Here is a 22,502-nt window from a genome sequence, read left to right as displayed (position 1 = left end):
TCTAAGATTTTTCAGAGTTGTACTGTGAGTGAAACACTGAAACTCAAAATTTATCCTTCTGGACATCCCAAAATGCACGCTTAACACGAGTGGAGGTGTTTTTTCCATGAATTCTATTACTTTAGCTCTTCAGCTGTAACAAACGTTATCTTTTCTCTGATGTTAGTATGTGAGTGTTTGGGATGAGGGGAGTGTGTGCGTGCTATCTCTCTTTTTTTTTTTTTTTTTTTTAAATGGGTGCTACACAAAAAAAATGAAGAAATGAATTGGAGGGTTCAAATAATTTGCATCAAAGGAGGCACAGGACCAGGCATGAAATGAGGTTTTGATAGATACCGATAGGTGTTCAGTAAAGGAGCATTTGGTATTACATACTGAATCAAGTTGTTAGTGGTTTCAGGGGAACGATGTCGGTCTTTCCATGTAAGTCTTTCCAGTACCATAAGGGGACAGAATTAAGATTGCTTGGAAGACCTTTATTTTGACACTCCCTGACTGACTTGCTTTTTGACTTTGCAGCTTTAATACGACTTTCTTTACCTTTTGTAGAGGTGATCAGGAATGTAGAGGGCATGCACAACCACTCAAGGTTAACTTGGAAATAATCTACTTGCACATGGCAAAAGAATTGCACTTGCACTGTAGTTCTGAGCATCAGTTTCTCAGATGTTTATAGAAAGATGTAGTTTTATGGGAGAAATAAGCTACTGTGCTTATTTTCACTGTTTCTTTTTTATTCCTATTTTTTCTTTCTGAAAGCTTGGTAATGAATGTGGCTACTTGGAAATTTAGCAAGGAGTGCATTTCACTGTTCAAAACTTTTTTCAGACTGTTTTTGCTTAGTTGTGAATAAGATGCATTTGAAGTATAATTTGGATGTAAAGCTGTGTTGGAATTGTGATTTCAGTGTATTTTTTTCACCAGCTACCTTTATCTTTGTCCTTGAGTGTACAAAAATAGTACTGTGTGCTGATTTGGAAGTATGCAGCGGATTGTTCGTGTCCCTGCACTGGGAGAGGTTTATGCTGAAATGTAACTGAGCCTAGTGTGAGTGGGTTTTTAGATTTTTTTTTGCTGTTTTATACTACATACATTGTGACAGTATTAAAATGTTGAGTATTTTGTTCTATACTAACAGTTTTAAACTCGTTACCCTTTTTTAAAAAAACAATCAACAACCAACCCCACCCCCAGAAAAAAACCCAAACCAAAGCCCCAAAATCACTGATAAAAATAGGATTTCTTCCACGAATGCTTTTTATTATACTTTATGTTGGGCCTCTTTTTCTTAACTGTAGAGTCTGTCCTAATGCTTGCATACCGTATCTGGCTTACAAGACTATTCTTTTGGCCTGCAGCTAGCACCCAGCCACCTTTCTGAAGGTCCTTCAGGCATTGATTATCCAAATTAACGTGGTAAACTGCTCCTGTGACACCAGAGATGCAGTGAGAGAAATGACACGTATATTACTGACAGTCTGTGCATGTGCAGGAAGTCAAATGCTTTCAAGACTCAAGCTAATTTGCAGATGTGGGTGAACTGTACTGTGGATGTGTAGGTTGATCATGGCAGTGCAGTTTTCAGATGCTTTCAAAAGAGGCTGTGAGGTCTGTTGTGTCAGGAAGAGAGAGCACCACTTCATAGTGAAGGATATTGTAATTTTCTAATTTTCCCTGACTGTCTGAATTTTTGTTTCTTAGACAGCATCAATGGAGCACATTCAGGGAGCTTGGAAGACTATCAGTAATGGTTTTGGACTCAAGGATTCTGTCTTTGATGGCCCAAACTGTATTTCACCTACTATCGTCCAGCAGTTTGGTTATCAACGCCGAGCATCTGACGATGGCAAAATATCAGATACTTCTAAAACTAGTAATACTATTCGTGTTTTCTTGCCCAACAAGCAGCGCACAGTGGTAAGTCTAGATTGCCTTTATGTGAGAAATGTTCCTGTTGCTGACACTATGACGTGTATCTGGCAAGAGAAATGCCAAGCTTCACAAAAGGTCTTACTGTGATTAAGTGTGTTGTCATCAGTTTGCTAATTCTGGAGGACATATTTTGAAAACAGTGTATCTGTGTTTTGAGAACTGGTATTTCTCTACCTCAGTGCTGTGTTTTTCCAGTATACGTGAACAAGATACTTTGCTTACATATTTAACATGAAAAGACAGTAGTTGGCTGACCTAAACAATGATGTCTGTGTACAATCAAACCATTCTATGATTATAAGTAAAACATGTAGTCATTTCTGTCACCATTCTCTTCACTTGGACGTCACAGTGAAGTGTGGTAGTTACAGCTGAAGTGAAACTTCTTGAGGGAACACTTCTATTAGATTTCTTGGAGCCAAGTGTACTAATAATAGTCTTACACAAAGTTCCCTGAAATCTAAATTAAGCCTTTTTCTGTACTTAAGGTAACTCCGTTTACCTCCGTTTCTGTTACTTTTACAAGCTACCTACTTGTATGAGTGCTGTATAAACTCCTGTTTCACAGAAACTTAGTAATTGTAAGAAATGGAGAAATTGAAAAATTACTCCAAAACTTCCTTTGCACCAGTACACAAAAGTTACGTATGTGGCAGAAAACGTGCCAGTCTGACAGGTTGGCTGAACATACAGTGAGTTGAATCAGAAGACGCAGCCGTCTGTTACACCATGCAAGTAATTTTTATTTACCTATTTATTAACTTAAAAAGTGAACAGCTGTGTAGTTTTACTGGAACTTTCTAAAGTAAAGGAGAAAAAATTACTTCCCACCTGCAAAAAAAAAAAAAAAAAACCAACAAACAAATCACCAACTTAAACAAATTCTGCAGTCACTGACTAATGTTTTTTCCTTCCGTCCCAGGTAAATGTGCGAAACGGGATGACCTTACATGACTGTCTTATGAAGGCGCTTAAAGTAAGAGGTCTGCAGCCAGAATGCTGTGCAGTTTTTCGACTTCTTACTGAACCAAAAGGGTAAGAGTCTGTAATGTTAGGTGTGAAACTTTCATCTAATGAGCGTTAAAAATCTTGGTTTTAGAATAGCAGCAATAGTGCTTTCTTCCTCTCTTTTGCTAGTTTCTTTTTAAAAGTGCAATTTGGTTGTGAACACTTCATGTTGCTTTCATTACCCTCCTCTAGGTCAACCTCTTCAGCTTCCTGGGTCTTAAAAATTTTATTTTTGTTTTAAAGCTAAATATTGAAAATGCTCAAAATTGAGGAGTACACTCAAGTGCTTGTAGCATCTTACAGAGGTTTATGTCATGATCTAGATGAAATGATGTGATGTGCCTTCGTTTTTGAAGTGCATTTCTATTCTGCGTTTATAGTTGGTAGACTTCAGTGTAAGTGATTCTTAGCCACCTCAAATGAACGTTTCCTCTGGGTTCTCAGTTTTAAGGCTCTGTGTTTCTCTACAAATTTTCAATGTTGGATTTAAATTTCGCTTCAGATATTCCTTATTTTTTGTAGGACTGGGGGTGCTGCTGTTAAGAACCAAATGATTCTTTTAGGAGCTGAGGGAGTGAAGGTATCTCATGGAGTTAATACATTTAACTTCACACCCCGTAAGGCTTGGGCTTAAAGCTCTCCTAAGCCCCCATTGTGAGGCAGTTGTTTGTGGGTTTACATCTTTATGTAACTGAGTCCATTTTGGGGTCACCAGTAATTTTCATGCTGTAATATGGCTTTCATGTCACTAAGTCTGCCATTCATGATTTCTTATGGTTTTTTTTTTTTTTTATAAGGGTATTTCTGTGACTCCATTGCACCTTCTAGGTGTCTTATTTCAAATAATCTATATATCTAAACAACTTACTATTAAAAAATGAACAGGAAAAGAAGTGAATCGCTCTGGCTTCAAAGTTGCTTCATTTTTTTTAAGTGAAAGACAGTGAAATATAGCTCACTATGAGAGGTTAGCCACGCTTTTTTGTATTTGTTTTCATTTTCCTCAAGAAAACTCACAAAATGTAGGTCACTGATTAGGCCAGACTTCTTATCTCCTAAGTAATTTTGCTGTCCTTATTTTCTTTCTTTCAGAAAAAAAGTGCGTTTGGATTGGAATACAGATGCTGCCTCCTTGATCGGAGAGGAATTGCAAGTGGACTTTCTTGATCATGTTCCACTCACTACACACAATTTTGTAAGCTTTTCCTTGTCTGTTTTTTGATGTAAATTTTGTCAGTTGACCCATATGTTCAGTCAAAGAGTGTTTTAAGCATTAGGTACCTTTTGGCTTTCTAAACAGATGAGCAGATTTCAGAAGTGATGATTGATTCCTGCACCCCTTCTCCCCACAAATTAGATTGGCAAAACATCTATTGGCAATGAAATGCCAGAATTCTATTTATGTTTAGTGATTCCCAGGTGTCAGAGTCTTTAAAAGCTCATGTTAAGCATATTCTTCAGAGGTCTGATGATTGCCATTTTTATTTTATATAAATACATATTTCTGTAACTGTCGATTAAGATACCATGTCTTTAAAGTCCAGAACTGGGAGATAACTTCCATTTTCTGTGGCTCCCCTGTCAAAAAAGGCTGGATAAGTTCAGCAGCTTTGTTGGACTGTTGGTAATTGTACTGAATGTGGAGGAGTGCTGTTAATTCAGCAAGGTCATGATGTTTTGTGAGCTAATGCTGCCTTGTAATTTGAGAGAGTGTTTTTGGGGGGATGCAAGACTTGAGATTTACAGTTCCTTCTCAAAAATGTGTTATTTGCTCAGTATAGAGCAAATAAATAGAGGTGTTTTGTTTTTTTTTATAAAGAGATCACTCTTAACTGTAACAGTTTTACTTGTGTTATTTTGTTCTCTGTGTGAAGGAACTCTGTTCCTATGTTCTAGCATTTTTATTGTTTTGTCCCAGAAGCATATTGTGCCAAGTGGCAAAACTAAAGGATTGTCATTTGTATCCATTAGAAATGTTAGGATTGATATACAAAAGCTGAAAGTAGCTTTGCTTCTACTTTACATTTTCAGAAAACTACAAATAAAATTACCTGCAGTTGGTCACCAGAAAACTGATATTTTTCTCCAGATCTGGAAGAAGCTCAAACGTTGAGCCTTCCTCCACAGAATGCTCTGGAGGAAGAAACCATTTGGTTCATTTTAGTCTTTATTTGTATTTCAGAAGCTTTAAAAAAACGATAGATGCTGTTTAAAAAAGTAGTATTTCCTTAAGCTATTTAATTGACTAAGGAATTTATTTCTTATGCAAGAGGTATTGGTTAGTCATAAAAACACAACAAGCGTTTTAAATAACAAAAAAAATAATGAGATGGTTCTTATGATCTGATCCTCCTTGAATTTTTGTGAGAATAAACAAAAAACTCAATTCTTGGATTCTTGGCCCACCCAACTCTTGTCACCTTACTGAGCACAAAACAGTGCTTTTGAATTTGACAGAACACTTCTCTTTTTTTTTTTTTTTTAAATTATCAGGTAAACAAAGTCCTAAATGTTTGTAAGCTTTGTAAGCTTTCCAGATTTCCAAGCAAACTGGAAACATATACAAGAATACTCCACTGTGGTTTTAAGTTCAGTCACACTTGAAGGGGACACTGATAACATTTTAAGATGGCAGTTTTTTATATCAAGCTCTGAAGATGTTGACCTCGGCTAATGAAGGGAAGCTAGTAATTTGGATTAATCATTTAATGTGCTTTCTAGGCTCGGAAGACGTTTCTAAAGCTGGCTTTCTGTGACATCTGCCAGAAGTTCCTGCTAAATGGGTTTCGGTGTCAGACATGTGGTTATAAGTTCCACGAACACTGCAGCACTAAAGTTCCAACCATGTGTGTCGACTGGAGCAATATCAGGCAACTCTTGTAAGGACTGTTCCTTTTTCGTAGCAACAGTAATTCCCTGTGACAGACAAGCATCATTTTTTTTTTATCTCTTATGATAGAGATAAACTGGGATTGTTGGGAAGGATAGTCACTTTCATCAATATGCAGAACGTGTGTATTGATGTCATAAAACAGCCAGCAATGATTGTCTGTTCCCAGGTGAAGAAGGCCGTTTGCATTAAATGCATTTTGTTCTTGCTGTAAATTTTAATATTCTGGAAAAAGCAAAGAAGTACCTTAAACAACCAGGTAGTTGTTATAATGCCCTCTGTTTCAACATGGGGAAGGCATAGTAATTCCTTTTGCATAACACTTCTGGTAGCAGAAGAAAAGGTCATGATTCAGTTGGTTTTTAGCTGTTGAAAGCATCAGTGTTCAGAACTACCACACCTTTTGACACCCAGTTGAAAATGTATGGAATGGTGAGAAAACTGGTGAAGGATAATACTTTTCTAACATTGATTAGACGAAGTTGAAAATCGTTATGTTAGAGGTAGTCCTTTTATGCAAAAGTGTTTAAACTTGCCATTGATTTTATGTGTCTGTCTTAGTGATTGTAGTTTTTGGTAACTAAACTTAGTCATATATATGCATTTTCTTATAGTGACTAGTCGTTAGAGTGTAGGATGACTTGTGCTACTTGGATTTAATAGAACTTAAAAAATCTGGTCTTGAATACCCTTTGAGGAAAACCTGAAGTCTGATGTAAACTTGTATCTTAAATTTAGAAAGAACACAGGGAAATTTTTTGGGGGAGTCTGAAGACATAGTTTTTAGTCATACCATACACAGAGGAAAAGTATTATGTAAAGATAGCTATGTGTTCATGAAGGTAATGATGCTGAAAAGAAACAGCCCTTTAAATTTTTGGCTTTCAAGAGCATTGTACAGGAGGTAGTGTAGCAGTTGAAATTGTAATTGTTTTTGTTGATATTTCAGATTGTTCCCAAATTCAAATATCAGTGACAGTGGTGTCCCTGCACTACCTCCCTTGACAATGAGACGGATGCGGGAGTCTGTCTCCCGGATACCTGTTAGGTAAGCTAGTATTTCCTGTCATTTCTGTTTTGGGAAATACAGTTGTATTTAAACAAACAAAAGAAAACAAAAATACCCAAACACCCTCCCCCCAGAACAAACAAACCAACCCAAACACCCCTGAGTCCTCAAAAATGGAACAATCATATAGAAGGTTGGGACAAATGTGCAAGAAGGCAACACCACTTCATCATAGATAATATACAGTGTCCTTTCTTGTTCTTAGATTCAAGCAAAACATTGATTTTGGATTTTTAATTTTTAGTCTTAAGATTTTAAGGAAGAGTATTAAAGGTTTTCTGGAGACCTTTGTTTTCCTGCCTAAGAAATTTTTATTGTGTTTTTGTGAATTAATTGTATTTACTTTGATCAGGTAGTATAGATGTAAGGGTTCATGACTCGTTTTGCATTACTCGCACACGTAAACTAAAATAATGTTCTGATGTTACGATGACAGATAAGAGTTTAAAGAGAGAACAATGGAAACTGAAAATACGCTCCTCTAAAAGAACACTCTAAAGAGAATGTTCATGTAGTTGTAAACGATAGAATAAAAATTGCTTTCCTTTCAAAGAGTCCTGTCTTCTGATCCTAATTTGTGCCTGTATTCTTTTCCTTGAAATTCTAGAGGCCGAAGAGGGCAGGCCATCTTTTGTTTTTTCTACATCCCTTTGAAAAACGTTGGCCTATTCAGGAATGAGACACAGAGCACGTAGCTGACTTGCAAATGGTTCTATGTATTTATTTTAGTCAGAACGTCGTCAAAAATTGATCTTATGTTCCCTTTGTCTCTATTTCCAGTGTTGTCGAACAATGACTCATTAACTTGGTAATTTTTTTAAGCTTTTTGCAAAGGCTGGCTGATTTCAGTTAAGATACTTTCGTGGTTTGGGATAAATAGGGCTTGAGTGACCTTAGCTGTGATTTATAACTGTGTTGAACTGGACTTTAGTGTTGGCCTCCTTTTAACTGGTGTTGGGTTTCATGACTTCCTTGCTGGCTGTTCTGTGCGAACCATTGAACAGTCTTGCAAACCTTTACAAATTCAGGGCTTAGCAGTAAAAGTAGCTCTTAAGCTACGCATTACAGGGTTGAAATGAGTGGTTTGCTTAAATTTCACAGACCTGAGTTAGTCCAGCAGAGCCAGTATGTTATCAGCGTATTAACTGTGATTTGATGGGGATTGAGGTGGATTTTATAACAGCAGAAACAGGCGTACGTTAAACACGCTAGATAAGTGTGTGAACTGACAAGATCTTGCTTCAAGTTTTTAAATTTATTTCCTAAGTTAAACTGGGAAAGATTCAGCTGACCAAATACTGTAGTTAGCATGTAAATCCCATCTTCTTCCGTTTGGAATTCTGTCTATATTGCTTTTGAACAGGTTACATTGAAGAATGTTTTTCAACTGCTAGAGGAGAAAAAAATATCCATAACTTTTCCTTTCTCTCTCTTTCCTTCTCAGTTCCCAGCACAGGTATTCTACACCTCATGCCTTCACATTCAACACATCAAATCCTTCCTCTGAGGGCTCCCTTTCCCAAAGACAGCGATCTACTTCCACACCAAATGTCCATATGGTTAGCACTACAATGCCTGTAGACAGCCGGATAATTGAGGTAATGTCTGTAGGGAGGGAATGGAGTAAAGTTAAACTAAAATCGTGACTGGCAATCTCATAGTCACTGGTTGCTTTTTCTTCTTTGCTTTGTCATTAGCTTACTGTTTGCCTTAGCAGGCTGAGTGATGAAGAACAAAGGTGACACATTTGCTTAGAAAGTTAATAGTTCGGTCTTGCAGTCTTCATCAACTTCGCCAAAGTTCTAGATACATTTTTGGTGTCTGTAAAGATGTGGGGGAGCTTAACCACCAAGTTGCACAGATCTGAAAAGAAAATAAGCTCAGTTTTGCTGAAGAAATACTTATTAGGCATGTCTAAAAGTGTTCTTTTAAACCTACAAATCTGAATTTGTTGGGGGGGGCTGGTGTTTATTTTAAATCAGACTTCAGGTACTGTAAGTCTGGATGTAGTTCTTTGAGTTGGAATACTCAAGTCAAAGCTTACTGGTAATCTGTGTTGTATTACACCTGTATGGAATTAACAGCAGTTCCGGGTTTGTGTGCTAAAGCCATCTGTGTCTGAGAATATTTCTGTTACTTGCTTTCAAGCACCTTCTTTTTTTTTTTTTCCTCTCTACCTTAGGCTGGCAGTAGTGAGAGACTGTTCTTTGAAGTCAGGCCTAAAATGTTTTTTGTTTGTTTTGTGATAACTTTAACAAAATAAGGGAGTGGTGTGCAGGAAAGGCTTGCAGCAAGAAAGTGCTGAACTGCAGGACTTCAGAGAGAGCACTGTTGTGTTGGTTTTTTTTTCTCCGGAATAGTTTAAAAACTCTTTGGGCCAAGCCAGAGCCTTTGACTGTCGAATTTACTTGCATCTTCAGCTGGTAGTTTATAGGCTTCTATGAAACACGAAAACCTCTGAAATGTGCTAGAAAAGTCCTCTGGACCTTTGGTGGAACTGAAGAAAAGGGCACTGCAGCCACATGAAGCTTTTGTGGTTAAAAGCTTTGTGGCAGCTGGGTGTTATGGGGGAAAGGTACCCTCCCTTTCTCTTTCTCTTTCTTAGGCTTACAGCCTTTTTTACTGCTGTAGCAGCCTGGCTGACCATCTTTTATGGCACGAAAAATAATGAAGCACTCAAGAAAGAAATCAATTATCGGACTTTGTTGTGAGATGAGCCTTTAAGGAGACATTGCTTTCTTTATCCTTTACGCACAGCAGTAAAGAAAGAAGTGCTTTCTATTCTGCTGCTTCTTAATATCACAGGGACTGAAAAAAATAGCTGTCGTGTCTTAAAGGCAATAGTTGCTTTTCTAAAAGGCTTTAAAAAAAAAAAGTTTAAAACAAAAAAAGCACACCACAAAAAAAAAAATAGTAGAGACCTTCTAGTATGACACAAGAAAGACCACTCTAATAAAGTGGTTTACCAAAGGATGGACACTAGGGAAATTCTGAGTTTGAACAGGAATGCTTGCTTCGAAGTTTTACTGCACTTACTTATCATATATCAAACAAATTGGGTTACTTTTTCTTTCATTTATCCTAACATTTAATTTTTTTAATTTTTTTTTGTACTTCCTCTGTTCTTTTCTTTTATCTCTTACTGTGTTGGCCTAGAATAACAGCCTGAATGCTTCTCCCAGTTCCTGGTGCAGACGATTTTGTTTGAGGGGAAGAGTAGGTATTTTCTTGGTGCCTTTCGTTTTCTTGTCATTAACAGGATTGCTATAACTTGCAAGCCATGGCAGTGTCCACATGAAATGGTTAATCTGAAGTTGATTTGATGAAAATCTTTATAGCATGTTTATACTCAAATATTGAGGACACTAACTGGAAGAGACAAATTGATAGAAGAGCTTTGTTTTTATTTTAGCTGGATGAATCTATCCTACTACGAAATTTGATGTGATTTTGATGTGAGTTTTTAGAGTAAAACCTTCTCAAACACATCTGTTGTGTGGCTTTTTACCTCTGGAAACTATTTTGTTGAATATAACTGTACAGAACCCTTAGATTAACAACACGACGTACTATTTTTATTTCACACCAAAGTAAAAGTGACAAGACTACAGCACTGTGTATGATATTATTTGTGTTGTAAGAAAAAATCTGAAGAATGCTGAGTTTGGTTCATTTGCTCTAGGATTCATAAGCAAAAAAGAAAATATTCACATCAGGATTGAAGTGCAAAAAGACTTTTTTCTTAAATAAGAATCACGTATACATAAATATGAGAACAATTTTAAAGTCTTCAGTTATCCTTTGCCAGCTTACTTGAAAGCGGTTACATTCTCAGGCTGATGTACAAAAACCATCACTTGTTATTAGTTCAGGTTCTTAAAGTTTTTTGTTATCCTCAAAATGGACAGTAGCAGTAACTTGCAAGAGTTCTTCATTGGTAGTTTATGCAGATTTTAATCCACTCAGGCAAAGAGTAGAGGTGCTCTGCAAGAATACTGTGTGTACAGAGTCAAGCCTGGGAGAATGCAACTAACCAGCTAAAATGATGTGTTTCATAAATGAATCTTTACTAAGTTAATTTGAAAACTGTGTGCTGGAATGTAGGCTTGTTCTGTCCTCCTATGAAATCTTACGTTGATTGTTCTACTAATTAGAAAGCTTGAATTGACTTCTATTAACTTTGTCAGTATTTAACATTTCTGTAGTGCATGTTCTTGCTTTGTACTTATACAGTACCTGGATATTTTACCTTCCCTGTATGTACTTTGGGATAATACGTAGCAGGTGAGAAAAGTTGTGAAGTCATGTTTGTCAGAGCTTAGTTTATCTTGTGCATGGCTGTAGAATTGTGGTGTAAAGTGCCTGTGGCATGAGGTGAGAGTTGTTGCACTGTACCAGCTAGTGAACTGTGTAAGAACATGCTTTTCAAATGTCATCGTCAAACTTTAATCTGTGGAAAAATGTTTGGAAAATTAGATGGGTTTGTATTAGGGCACAAGATGTAGCCTTTTTTGGGATAAAGTAGTATGGCAGAGACGTTTCCAAATGCGTATTGACTTAGAATATTTTAGGAGCTTTTAAAAGTTTTCCTACTTGTAACCCAAAACCTTTTTGAGAACTTGTCCCCTGGAGATACAGCACTATCACAGGAGCTGTGTTCAGATCTGAAACACAAGCATGTACAACAGTCCAGTGATGGGAATGCAGACAATATTTCTGGTGTTTCTTCTTGTTCCGTGTCTCCCCCCCCCTCCCCCCCCCCCCCCCGTTTTTGGTAGTAATACCTATTAATATGCTCTGAGTATTTTTAATGTTTTGTAAGAATTCACAAATTGCATGTTTTTTAGCATATAGGATTCTTGTAACTAGAAAATAACTAAGCTGTCATCTTTTGGAGGGTGTTGGTCAATGCTGTATCACACTTGACCAAAACTGTCAGGAATTATTTCAATGCTGTTCCTGCTTGTTCTTTTGTATGTTCTCGTATATTTATTAACTTTATTATCTGTCTCCTCTGTTTTAGGATGCAATTCGAAGCCATAGTGAATCAGGTATGGCTTCCAAAAATAAAATAATATATAGTATTATTTTGTGTTTGTTTTCTGGTTCATAAATATATTTATGTTTATTCTTATATTTAAGCTTCACCCTCTGCTCTGTCTGGAAGCCCTAACAATATGAGCCCCACTGGCTGGTCTCAGCCCAAAACCCCAGTCCCAGCCCAAAGAGAGCGAGCCCCTGGATCCAATACACAAGAAAAAAACAAAATTGTAAGTATGGTAATATTTGTTTTGTTTGAGTTTTTTTAAAATATATTAAACTAGGCTGGGATCAGTGGTCTGTTGGGATAAATTTCTGTACTTAAAAGGCAATACAAGCTGGTGGTAATCTTGGGTTGCTCTGCACTGTGTGTATATAGTAGCAATATAATTTTGACTAACTTCAGAAAGACAGCAGGGCTTTAGGGCTGCATCTCTTTTTATTCTTTTTTTTAATATGTTTAGAGTTAGCCTTGTTAAAACTGTTTGAACTGCATTGCCATAGCTTCCATAGGAAATGGATACTGATAATGCTGTCATTTTCGTAGTAAAGTTAGTCAAAATGTCTCAGGGGAAAACAGATTTAACAAAATGCAAGTTTTCCCTCAAAAGCTTGATTTAAACTTGGGGCAAGGGGAAGAAAAGTTAGAATAATAATGAATAATATCTCAAATTTTTTGAGGGCTTATAAGATTTAAAAATGGAAGCACAGTTGCTTAGTGAGACTTACCATTGTTAACACTTAGACATTTGAGAATTCTGCTCTCATCTTTTTGGTTTATTCCTTTTAAATATGTAAATGAGTTCCTGAGTCTCAGTATTGTAATTTTGAAAAAGTCAGTAAGTTTTGTCAGTATTTCAGATGTCTTTTAAATAGTTGATTATAAAATATTTCTTCCTCTTAAGATCTCGATGTTTTTTTGGTAAAAACACCCACCACCCCTCACAAATTGAGGAGAAAAACAGAAGTCCAAACCCCTCAAGGTTTCAGTGCCTGCTAAATTTGTGTGAAAGAAATTGTTTCATTCTTGGTGTGTGTGTATATAACGTATTTGATTAAATCCTTTGAGTAAAGCCATGTCAATTTTTCTTCCAGAGGCCTCGTGGACAAAGAGATTCCAGTTATTACTGGGAAATAGAAGCAAGTGAAGTCATGCTTTCTACCAGAATAGGGTCAGGTTCTTTTGGAACAGTTTACAAAGGCAAATGGCATGGTAAGTTCTTGGCAAGTGTTACTGTCTTCTCAAAATGTTCATACTGTAGGACAGCAATCCAGAAAAAGGTAAAATTGTTTTAATGGTGCTGTGTGCTTATCTACCAGCAAAGGTACTAGGTGATAAATATTAATTTCCTAATATTAGCAGTGGGAAAATTAAGGCAAAGAACAGACATCAAAATCTGGATCTTACAACTGCCATCTACATGTTCATTATATTAGAGTCAGCATAGTTTTCTTGTTACTGTGTTCTACAGCAGCTTGTTTTCAGAAAAGATACTGCTTTCCATTAGCAGGATCCAATTAGCAGAATTAGCTGGGAAATTTCACAGCCTGATGCTAAATTATATTTACCTTTTTTTTTTTTTAAATACCTCCGGTTTAATTAGGATACTTACATTCAAGGTGACAGGGAAAGGAAATAAACATAAATTGTGTTTACTGTGGAGTTTTTCCTAAGGAAAAAATGATTGATGTAAGAGTTTATGATGTAAAATTAGCTGGAATACTTTGAAAAGAGGCACACTGCAGAACTACAGAATTAGTTTCCAAATTCAGGGCTTATGATTTAAAAAGAAACACACACAAACCCTCCGGGCTCTAATTTAAATAGCATTATTGTCATAAAATAAGCTGACAAAAAAATCTGGAAACTTATCTTCCACTCTCTATTTTTTAAAAATAAATATTTCCATGTCTTTAAGCCCAAATATTGTCAGCATCAATGAAAGAACTGTTCTTATTTTAAAAGTCATATCCGTGAGCTGTTAAACTGATTTTTATTATATGAGTGAAATGGAACACAGCAATCAAGAGGAAAAATAGGTTAAGTAAGATTTCGCTAAAAAAGGTAAAAAATGTGAATTTCTTGTTAATATACCTGAATTTCATGTTAATAAGTACTCTTTGTGTATCAAGAACCTTGATTCTTCCTCTGTTGAATAGGAAATACGTTGAGCTCCGTACTTAGAAAAAATATTCAGTTGTGTGCACAAGGTGGCTGTATATCTGTCACCTAACTTGATAAAATTCTTATTCGTGGTTACTGTTTATAGTTCTCCGGGTTTCTCAGGAAAGTTGGAGTTAAATTAGTAAAAATTTTTTCTTTTTTTTTTTTTTTTGTAACTGTCATTTGTGAGGTGGTCTTAAAGGGTTTATATTTCTTGCAAGTCTTAGCTGTTTTAAAGAAACTGGGACTTCACAGTGCACAAATTAGTGGAACTGCAGACTTCTTTGTAGTAACTTATTCTGACAGTACAAATGCAGCAATAAAAATGTATTGGTGAAGCTAAATGAAATTAATTGAAATGGGCAGATTGCTGCAAACTTAAGTAGAAACTCCAGATTAAGTTAGAGGTGTTGAGTTTCCTCACGTGCCCAACTATGAAGGGCTGTTTGCAGTGAACCTTTGGAGAAAACCTGTGGAAGATTGTGTACAACGCTATGCAAACCGTACCAGATTTCCAATAAGCTTCCCTGATTTAGGCTTCCAAAATAAAAATGAAGTGTCAAGGACAGTCTTGCTCTGAGGAGCGTGTGTCTCGTTGAACAGGTGTCTTGCACTTCCATATTTTTCCAGATTGTTCTGATGGTTAAGTACTAATTTTCGTATTTGCACCGCTTCTGTTACAGACCCCATTTGGATCCTGTAGTGTCCTGTAGCATGCTTCTAAATTTAAAAGGCGGAAAGAGAACCAAGGCAGTTTAAATGGGTTGGAAGACTACCTATCATAAACACTCACATTTCCCCTTTGACCCTGGTAATTAGTTCTAGGGTTTTGGGGGTTGGGGGGTGGCGGAAGCTGATTTGTCTTCAGATTGCTGCTAAACAAAACAAGTGCTATTGTGTATTTGTTTCTGTAGAGAAAACTGCTTTGGAAATGCCATCAAACCTAAAAAAAAAAAAAATGTGGCACCTGATTCAGTAAGAACAGTGTAAGGTTGAAAATATCTTTTCATCCATGGAGCAAGGATCATAATGGAGAATATGTTGAAAAATAATCTGAAATCGTTTGGCCTGTAATGAGCAGATGCTGCATCCTTGCTCTGTCTTGGCCTGGCCCATAGCAGTATACTTCAAGTATTGGTAGACCGTCTGTTGGTCTTGCATTGTGTGGCAGCAGGAGTTGCAGTAGGAACTGGCTGCTCCAAAGCCTGTGATTTTGGTAGTCATGTGAAAGTGGAATCTTTCTACCAGTTATCTTCTCCAGTTCTGGCCTGTAAGCAGAGAGATCTGTAAGTTATAGAACATTATGCAGACTGCAAAAGTGAGGTGGTTCTCTTTATGAAGATGCTAGAGGATGAAATAGGAAGTATGTTGCATTTACTGAAGTTAAAGGAAGAAGATAGAAATGTATCATAATGTGATTAATATTTGTGCATCTTTGTGGCTTCAAATTATGCAGCAAATTAAGCAAGTGGTAACTACAGTGGAAGATGCTGCAGTTCACTCAGAGTACCCTGAAACTTTCACGTACCAGTTTGCATGTCCTTCTCATACTTTGTTGGCAACACTTGTTTTCAGTTGAGTGGTTAGTATTACTAAGGTATTCAGTTGATGATTAAAAAAAAAAATCCCTGTGTCTAGAATATAATGTAGGTGGATTCTGTAATGCTAAACTATGGGATAAGCCAGTGTTGGAGTATAGCATCTCTCAAATCTTTTTACTGCATGTGCTCTTACCTTCCTGTGACAGTGTCAAGGCAAGCTCACCCCCCTCTTGAATTCTAAAACGCTGTCCATCTGTAGTTAAAATGATATTTATTTCTTTCACCGAGGCATCGATGGGTCTTGCTGTTAGTGCTTTCACCTTTGTTAGACCAGTCGGCTTCATTCCACTATTGTACTTTTTTTTTAATCAGTTCAATTCTACTGTTTTCTGGATGTACACAGTAAAGGTTTTGACAACTTTGTTCTCTGGAAATGCTCTCTAAACAGATGGCACTGGATCATCATATATTCCTCTCTGTATTACCCTTTGACAGATACTGAAATTTAAAGCAAGCACTGACACTGAAAGCAATTCGGATGAAGCTTTTAAGTAAAATTTTATAATGTATCAGCTTAAAGAACAGTAAGATACTCACTCTGCTTTCCATAGTCCCCAAATTCATTACTGAAATACTAAAATCAGTTATATCATTCACGATTTTTCTGCTGTTCCTGGATAGAAGATTTATCCTTCTCATTCCTGAAATTTAGCAGAATTTAACTCTGGAAAGTTTGCTTTCTAAATAAAGTTTATACTAAAAAAGGATGTGTATGTATGTATGTAATTTTTATATATATATGTAAAAACTTTAATAGATAAAACTAATTATAGAAAAATGTAAAAGTGTATAGATATGTGTGCTAAAGCTGGATAGAAGAGGGGAAGGGATGAAACTTTGGATACTGTTTGGAAGCCGAGAGTCTGATGTGACTATGCTTGAAATAATGTGCTGAGAATGCAGCTACACTAGAGTACCTTCCTTTTCAACAACTATTTGAGATTTTAGTAGCTTCATATCCTGCAAAAAGCATACGTGTAATTCCAGCCAGCCATAGCTTTTAAAAAAGTAGAAGGGAAGCATGTGAATAATTAATGACTTTTCTCGTTAGACTGAAATTCAGGTAAATGAATTGCTTGATACTACGGAAGTTTATATGTCTGCAGGAAAATCTTCACCTATGTACAAATTAGTAGAGGTGTACTGTTCACAAATCAGGAATTTTAAGTATACTGTGTATTAATGTTATTTTTTGGGGAAAAAAAAATTGCATTTTTAGTAACTTTCATGGTAAATGTATTTTCAGGGGATGTAGCAGTGAAGATACTAAAGGTTGTAGATCCAACCCCAGAACAGTTCCAGGCTTTCAGAAATGAAGTGGCTGTGTTAAGGTAAGTTGGTACTTTAAAAGAACTTGTGTTGTTGCTAAGTTCTGTTCCTCCAAGGCACTGTATTTGACTACTACCCCTCCTTTAAGCCATCTCAATCAATATTCTGTGTTTGATGGACACGAAAAGCAGGTCTTCAGAGAAAAAAAAACAAAAACAACAAAAAAACAAACCCAAAACAACAGAGCATATAGTGACACTTCCAAATATTGTGGAGCTGAGAGACAGCAATCATAATTCAGAGTATTTCAGTGGTTCCTCACTGTTTCTGAAAGTTGCCTTTTCAGACAAATGATATGAACATGTGATTGTTCAGATCATGTTTGGCGTGGAGTAAAAGGTGCAGATTCATAAATTCTGCCGTGATTCTCATCACTGGACAGAGTACTTGAACTGTGCCTTTCAAAACTGTAGAATAATTCCTTTTTTTTAAAAAAAAAAAAGTGTGCTCTGATCTACATAACTTTTCTGCTTTCAAATACTAGTTTTCTAGCATTCAATTAACTATCTGTAATGTTAATCCTGAAACTGAGCCAGTCTATCTTCTCATCTGTGAATTCCTTCACAGTTCATAATGCCCCTTTAGGTTCCTATTGGGATTTAGTCTTCTGTCTAAAGTTGTCACTTCTTCACAGCTTTCGGGGTCATTTCTGTTATTCCAATCACTTTTTCTAATACCACATGCAAGCATGAATATTGGTTACTAATTTCAAAGGCCTTGAATTTTCCTGACATCTTTTGGTAAAGGTTCATTTTTAAATAACTTCCTTGGAACTGAAAGGAAGTATTTTGACTAAAAAGCAGAATATCAGCTGATTTTATCTAAAAATTATAAATTGGCAACTGTGGCGTATCTTCATTATTTTCAAAAACAAGCTTTACACACATATCCACTTAGCAAAAATTTCGCAGGAAACTCATGTTTTTGGACTCAAAAGCTGAAATATGTTCCTTCAGCCAGGAATACATTTCTAAAAGAACTTGAAAACATTTTTTATAAAGATACTAATTTCTCTTTCTGCTACTTTCTATTAGGAAGACTCGGCATGTTAATATTTTGCTGTTTATGGGCTACATGACTAAAGATAATCTGGCCATTGTTACGCAGTGGTGTGAAGGAAGCAGTCTGTATAAACACCTGCATGTTCAAGAGACCAAGTTCCAAATGTTCCAGCTGATTGATATTGCTCGGCAGACAGCGCAGGGAATGGAGTGAGTAGGATAAACAATGCTGGCTATTTTTGTTCTTGGAATGGTGTTTCCTTTCTCTTCTCCCAACCCTAATAATGGAGTTAATTGTGCTAAAATAATAAGGGGTCAGAATGGTATGCCAAGTAAAGGTTTTGAGCAGCCCGAATTCAGCACCGTTCTATGCATTCTTACTTTCATTTAGTGTTTTTTTTCCCCATAGGTTGTCTTAGTTTGTGTTAGACCACCAGTCACTTTAACAGCTTTTGTGTATTTTATCTTCTTTTGTAACTTGAAGGCCTTTCTGTACTGCAGTAGATGAGATCCTATTCTAAACATAGAATCAACTTTTTTCGTTCTTCCCTGTGTTAACTACTATAACATTGCAGTGTTTGGCAAACGCTAATTAGTACTCATGGTACTTCTGTGGGATGAGGGGATGGCTGTTCCTGTTCTACAGCTACAGGACTCACAACACAGGCAGATAAATTTTGGAAGCATTCTCTGGATGTCTGAGTTGATACGTAACTACCTCACTTCTTTTTGAGAACGCGTTACAACGTTCGTAGCGTAGAAGTTGGTGACGTTGGCTGACGCTGTCAGTGCTTCTATGTATTGTAGATCAGGACCCAGGTTTCCAGTCAAACACCCAGAAAACTAGAAATATACATTGTGACTGCAAATTACTGCAGTTTGTGAAAGCAAACCTTAGCATAGCACACAAATTTCATGCATATGAGGACCGCATCCATGTTTCGAGCTCATTATATAGTTACCTAGCAATGATGCCACTCTTTCTCTTCCTGAGATGTATTTACTGCATTGCTTCTGCTTGCTTTAATGCAGTAGTTTGTCGTCAGCTAGCGCTTCCTACGTTTCTCTTTTTTGCCAAAGCAGACGCATCCCATAAATTGACGAAAGCAAGAGACCTCCGAAAGGGTTGAGTATGTAATAAACTAACACGGAGTCTATCAGTAAATTGAAAAGCTAAGTTTCTGTGAGCAGCCTTCATAGTGACTCTTTTCTGCTTTTTCTTTCACAGCTATTTACATGCAAAGAATATCATCCACAGAGACATGAAATCCAATAGTATCCTTTCCTGACTTAATGGTATTTCCTTTAATGTGAGAGTGATTTGTTCTTAATGTGGAGCTTTTTGGAGGGCTGAAATAGCTGTTTCAAATGTATGTAACTAATGAGTAACTCCTAACAATGAGTAAGAAGTTACTTTTTAGCAAGGACTTTCATAGAACATACGTGCTTGCTTAGCACACTGTTGTGGTAACAATGAAAAAAGATGTGCAACAGTTGTGCTCCAGAAGTCTCTTATTTGACTTGAATGGTGTTTATGCAATTCTGTTATCCAAATGCTATATTGGAGAGAAGCTGCACTCTGCACTTGATGGGAGATGCATGTGCAATGCTGATGTGTGTGTACACATGGGTTTTGTTACTGTTTCCCATATATTTTTAGTAAATTTGAAACACCTTCACCTGGCTGGCAGAAATGAAGCCAAAAATCTTACTTTAAACTCAATAAAAGGCAACCTTTTACCACTCTTTCTTCCAAAATTATAAATTTAGTAATGCATATGGAGTAAAAATGTTGTGAACTGCTGTCTTTGGCCTTTGAAGATGCCTGCTTTTGAAATTGCCAAGAGCAGCATCCATTGAGCTAGTAGCATAAATTGTAGCTGCAAACACAGTGTCATCACAAAAAACCATGCCAAATTCAGTAGCTCCAGAATGGAATGGAATTCCCATTTTCAGTTAAGCAGGAAAAATAATCATTTCAGTATGTAGGAGGTCAGGAGTTTGTGATTCCTGATAACGATAACTTTTTGTGAAGTAAGTTAACTCTTCTCCTGACATGGAAATGAAAACTAGGAGTTTGTCATGTTTGTGTGTCTTAATTATCTTTTTGAACTTAGACCGTTTTAAAATTAAATTGTAAAGTGATACCTTCCTAAAATAACCCCCACAGAGAAAGTCTTAGCTATCACTCTGAACAGGCAAACATATATAGATTACAAATATTAGAGACCTGTGTATTTCCAGTGGAAATAGTTACATCGTAGTTAAATCTCAGGACATCTGCCAGAGAGCTTTATGTAGATAGATTTTATATTTGTTTCTGCTTGTAACTGTTTTTTCCTAGTTTTCTTTTTTTGAGTTGTGATGACTTCTGTGTTGCCTCACTGGGTGTCTGTTGACGCCAGTTATTTAAGTTCCTGCAGTCATTGATGTTAATTAACACAGTTGATTTCTATCCGAACTCACCGTAAAGATAAATGTACAAATAATGCTGAAATGTCTGGTCTTGTTTAGGCTTAAATGTTAATTCTGTAAACGTGGATGTGAGGAAATTAATTTTCTTCTGTTTAAACTACAACTTCTATAGCAGGTTTAAAAAAAAAAATCGGCAATATTCTTGGATAGTTGGCTTGCAGACACTTGTCATCGTTTCAGAAAGTTCAGATTTGTTTACTCAAGTTTTCTACAGAATTTCTTTAACAAATGTTTAGATATATTTCTTCATGAAGGCCTCACAGTGAAAATAGGAGACTTTGGTCTGGCAACTGTCAAATCCAGGTGGAGTGGATCTCAGCAGGTGGAGCAGCCCACTGGTTCAATCTTGTGGATGGTGAGCAAAACATTTCACTGCTTTTCAATAGCTGGCTTTCATTCTATTAATGCATGTTTTGTCAGATGAACAACATTTTAAAGCTTTAAATCTAAATGAATCAACATATGCTGTTAGTACCATGGAGACTTTTCTTCCAGTTGTAGGGTAAGTTAAAATTGAAGAGGCTGGAGTGCTTGTTGTCCAAAGTAGACACCATTCACCTAAGGATTCTCCTCGTGACTTTTGGAGTTATTTTAAACATTTGGGGCAGAGACAGGGCTGTCGGTGGGATTTGCAAGGAGCTGTTCGAAGAGAGCCTTTCTCCCACAGTAATCCTGCCTGTCCCAGATGGGTTTGTCAGGCTGGAGAGCGGCTTTAATCTGCTTAACAGTGGCTTTGTGAGATTGGTGAGACCCTGTCTTTCACTATGTTCTTCACCACAGCTGCTTCTTCCTCTGCTCCTTGCTTGGGACTTGGCAGCAGCCCTTCTCACTCACACACACTTGCTGGTCACACATTCAGCAGCTTCGGCAGGGAGGACAGGGAGTCCTTGAAGCACGAGAATGTCTTCGGCACCGTGGTGAGATGCTCCACACGTACCGAGATCACGCTGTGAGGCCCGCTGCTGCTGCTTACCCTGCACCTGGTTGCTGCAGGAGGTTTTGAGGCAGCTGAGAACTGTAGCAGACGAATGTCAGTTTAGGTGTCAAAGTTCTCAAGTTCTACTGGAAAGTTTATGGAGCTTCTTTTGGAAGTGGTACTGCAAAGCCCTTGTCTGAGAGGAGGTTCCCAACAATTGCTTTTATGTTTAGCTTCTGCCAGAACTTACAAGGCAGTTCCACAATTTTCCTTCCAAAAATCACCTGGAGAAAATCTATTAAGTAACTTTTCAAATGTGGGACTTCAGTAAAGTAAATGGAAAAAGTGGAACAGTGCCTGTTGCCAGGTTAAAACGCATAATTAAAATTATGCAAGAACATCTTATTTGAGTGCTAAAATAAAATATTTTGTTGAAGTTTCACTTGACCCATTTTTGTTCATACTATGCAGTTTACTTGAATTCAGCATGTACACTGATGACCAGTATTTTCTAGCTCCCAGGATGGGGCATACAGCAACGTTTGTGGCATGTACTTCAGGGAAGCGTAACCAAATAAAGATGACTTGCTAAATGCTGCATATTGGCACATCTGAAATTTTTTGATATTTAGCACTGAATGAGCTGCAGGTGTTACTTGAAACAGGTTTTCCTTTTAAAAAATTGTTTATTACTGTGCTTGCAGACTTCACTGTTGCACAAGGATTCTGTATTTTGAGAAAAGTCAGGCAGTGTTCCTTCAGAATATCAGGGTACTTGGCCAAGGTTGGTTTGTGACCTATAAAATACACAAATCGCCTGAAGCAAAGTTAGAAAACCAGAAAAAGTTTTTTCTGTAAAAAAAATAAATAGAAAAAGCCAAAGCTTTTTACAGCTTTCCATAAAAGGATTTAAAAACTAACTTACATAATGGTATGCCTATATACATGAACCAGATCTTGGAAAAAAACCCTTTGTTTTTGCTCTTTGCAGTTTTTTTAATTTTAATCATTTGCAGACCATCTTTGCGGACTTGTCATTATGTAGAAGGGGAGGTTTCCTTGGAAGTTGCTACAATC

The 22,502-nt window shown here is 36.8% G+C and overlaps 1 protein-coding gene across 3 annotated transcripts in view; it reads left to right on the top strand.

Annotated features, from left to right (window-relative positions):
* Positions 1-22,502, top strand: part of RAF1 (Raf-1 proto-oncogene, serine/threonine kinase) — a 44,616-nt gene that overhangs the window by 18,697 nt on the left and 3,417 nt on the right. Inside the window, exons 3-16 of one of the 3 annotated variants that reach the window (XM_086618933.1) lie at positions 1,702-1,917; positions 2,855-2,967; positions 4,033-4,135; positions 5,662-5,819; positions 6,780-6,878; positions 8,344-8,497; positions 10,056-10,115; positions 11,923-11,950; positions 12,042-12,169; positions 13,035-13,152; positions 16,951-17,035; positions 18,068-18,244; positions 19,263-19,309; positions 20,746-20,864. In XM_086618933.1, coding sequence (XP_086475059.1) covers positions 1,711-1,917; positions 2,855-2,967; positions 4,033-4,135; positions 5,662-5,819; positions 6,780-6,878; positions 8,344-8,497; positions 10,056-10,115; positions 11,923-11,950; positions 12,042-12,169; positions 13,035-13,152; positions 16,951-17,035; positions 18,068-18,244; positions 19,263-19,309; positions 20,746-20,864 — 1,596 coding nt within the window. In that variant the 5' untranslated portion in view covers positions 1,702-1,710. The remainder of the gene's footprint in view (positions 1-1,701; positions 1,918-2,854; positions 2,968-4,032; positions 4,136-5,661; positions 5,820-6,779; positions 6,879-8,343; positions 8,498-10,055; positions 10,116-11,922; positions 11,951-12,041; positions 12,170-13,034; positions 13,153-16,950; positions 17,036-18,067; positions 18,245-19,262; positions 19,310-20,745; positions 20,865-22,502) is intronic. The other 2 variants (XM_086618931.1, XM_086618932.1) reach the window with 2 other exon arrangements.

This window comes from Tauraco erythrolophus, chromosome 12 (assembly GCF_009769465.1).
Source record: "Tauraco erythrolophus isolate bTauEry1 chromosome 12, bTauEry1.pri, whole genome shotgun sequence".
Taxonomy (NCBI): Eukaryota; Metazoa; Chordata; class Aves; order Musophagiformes; family Musophagidae; genus Tauraco; species Tauraco erythrolophus.
Note: the sequence above shows the minus strand (reverse complement) of the source record. Positions and strands in the feature narration are given on the sequence as shown.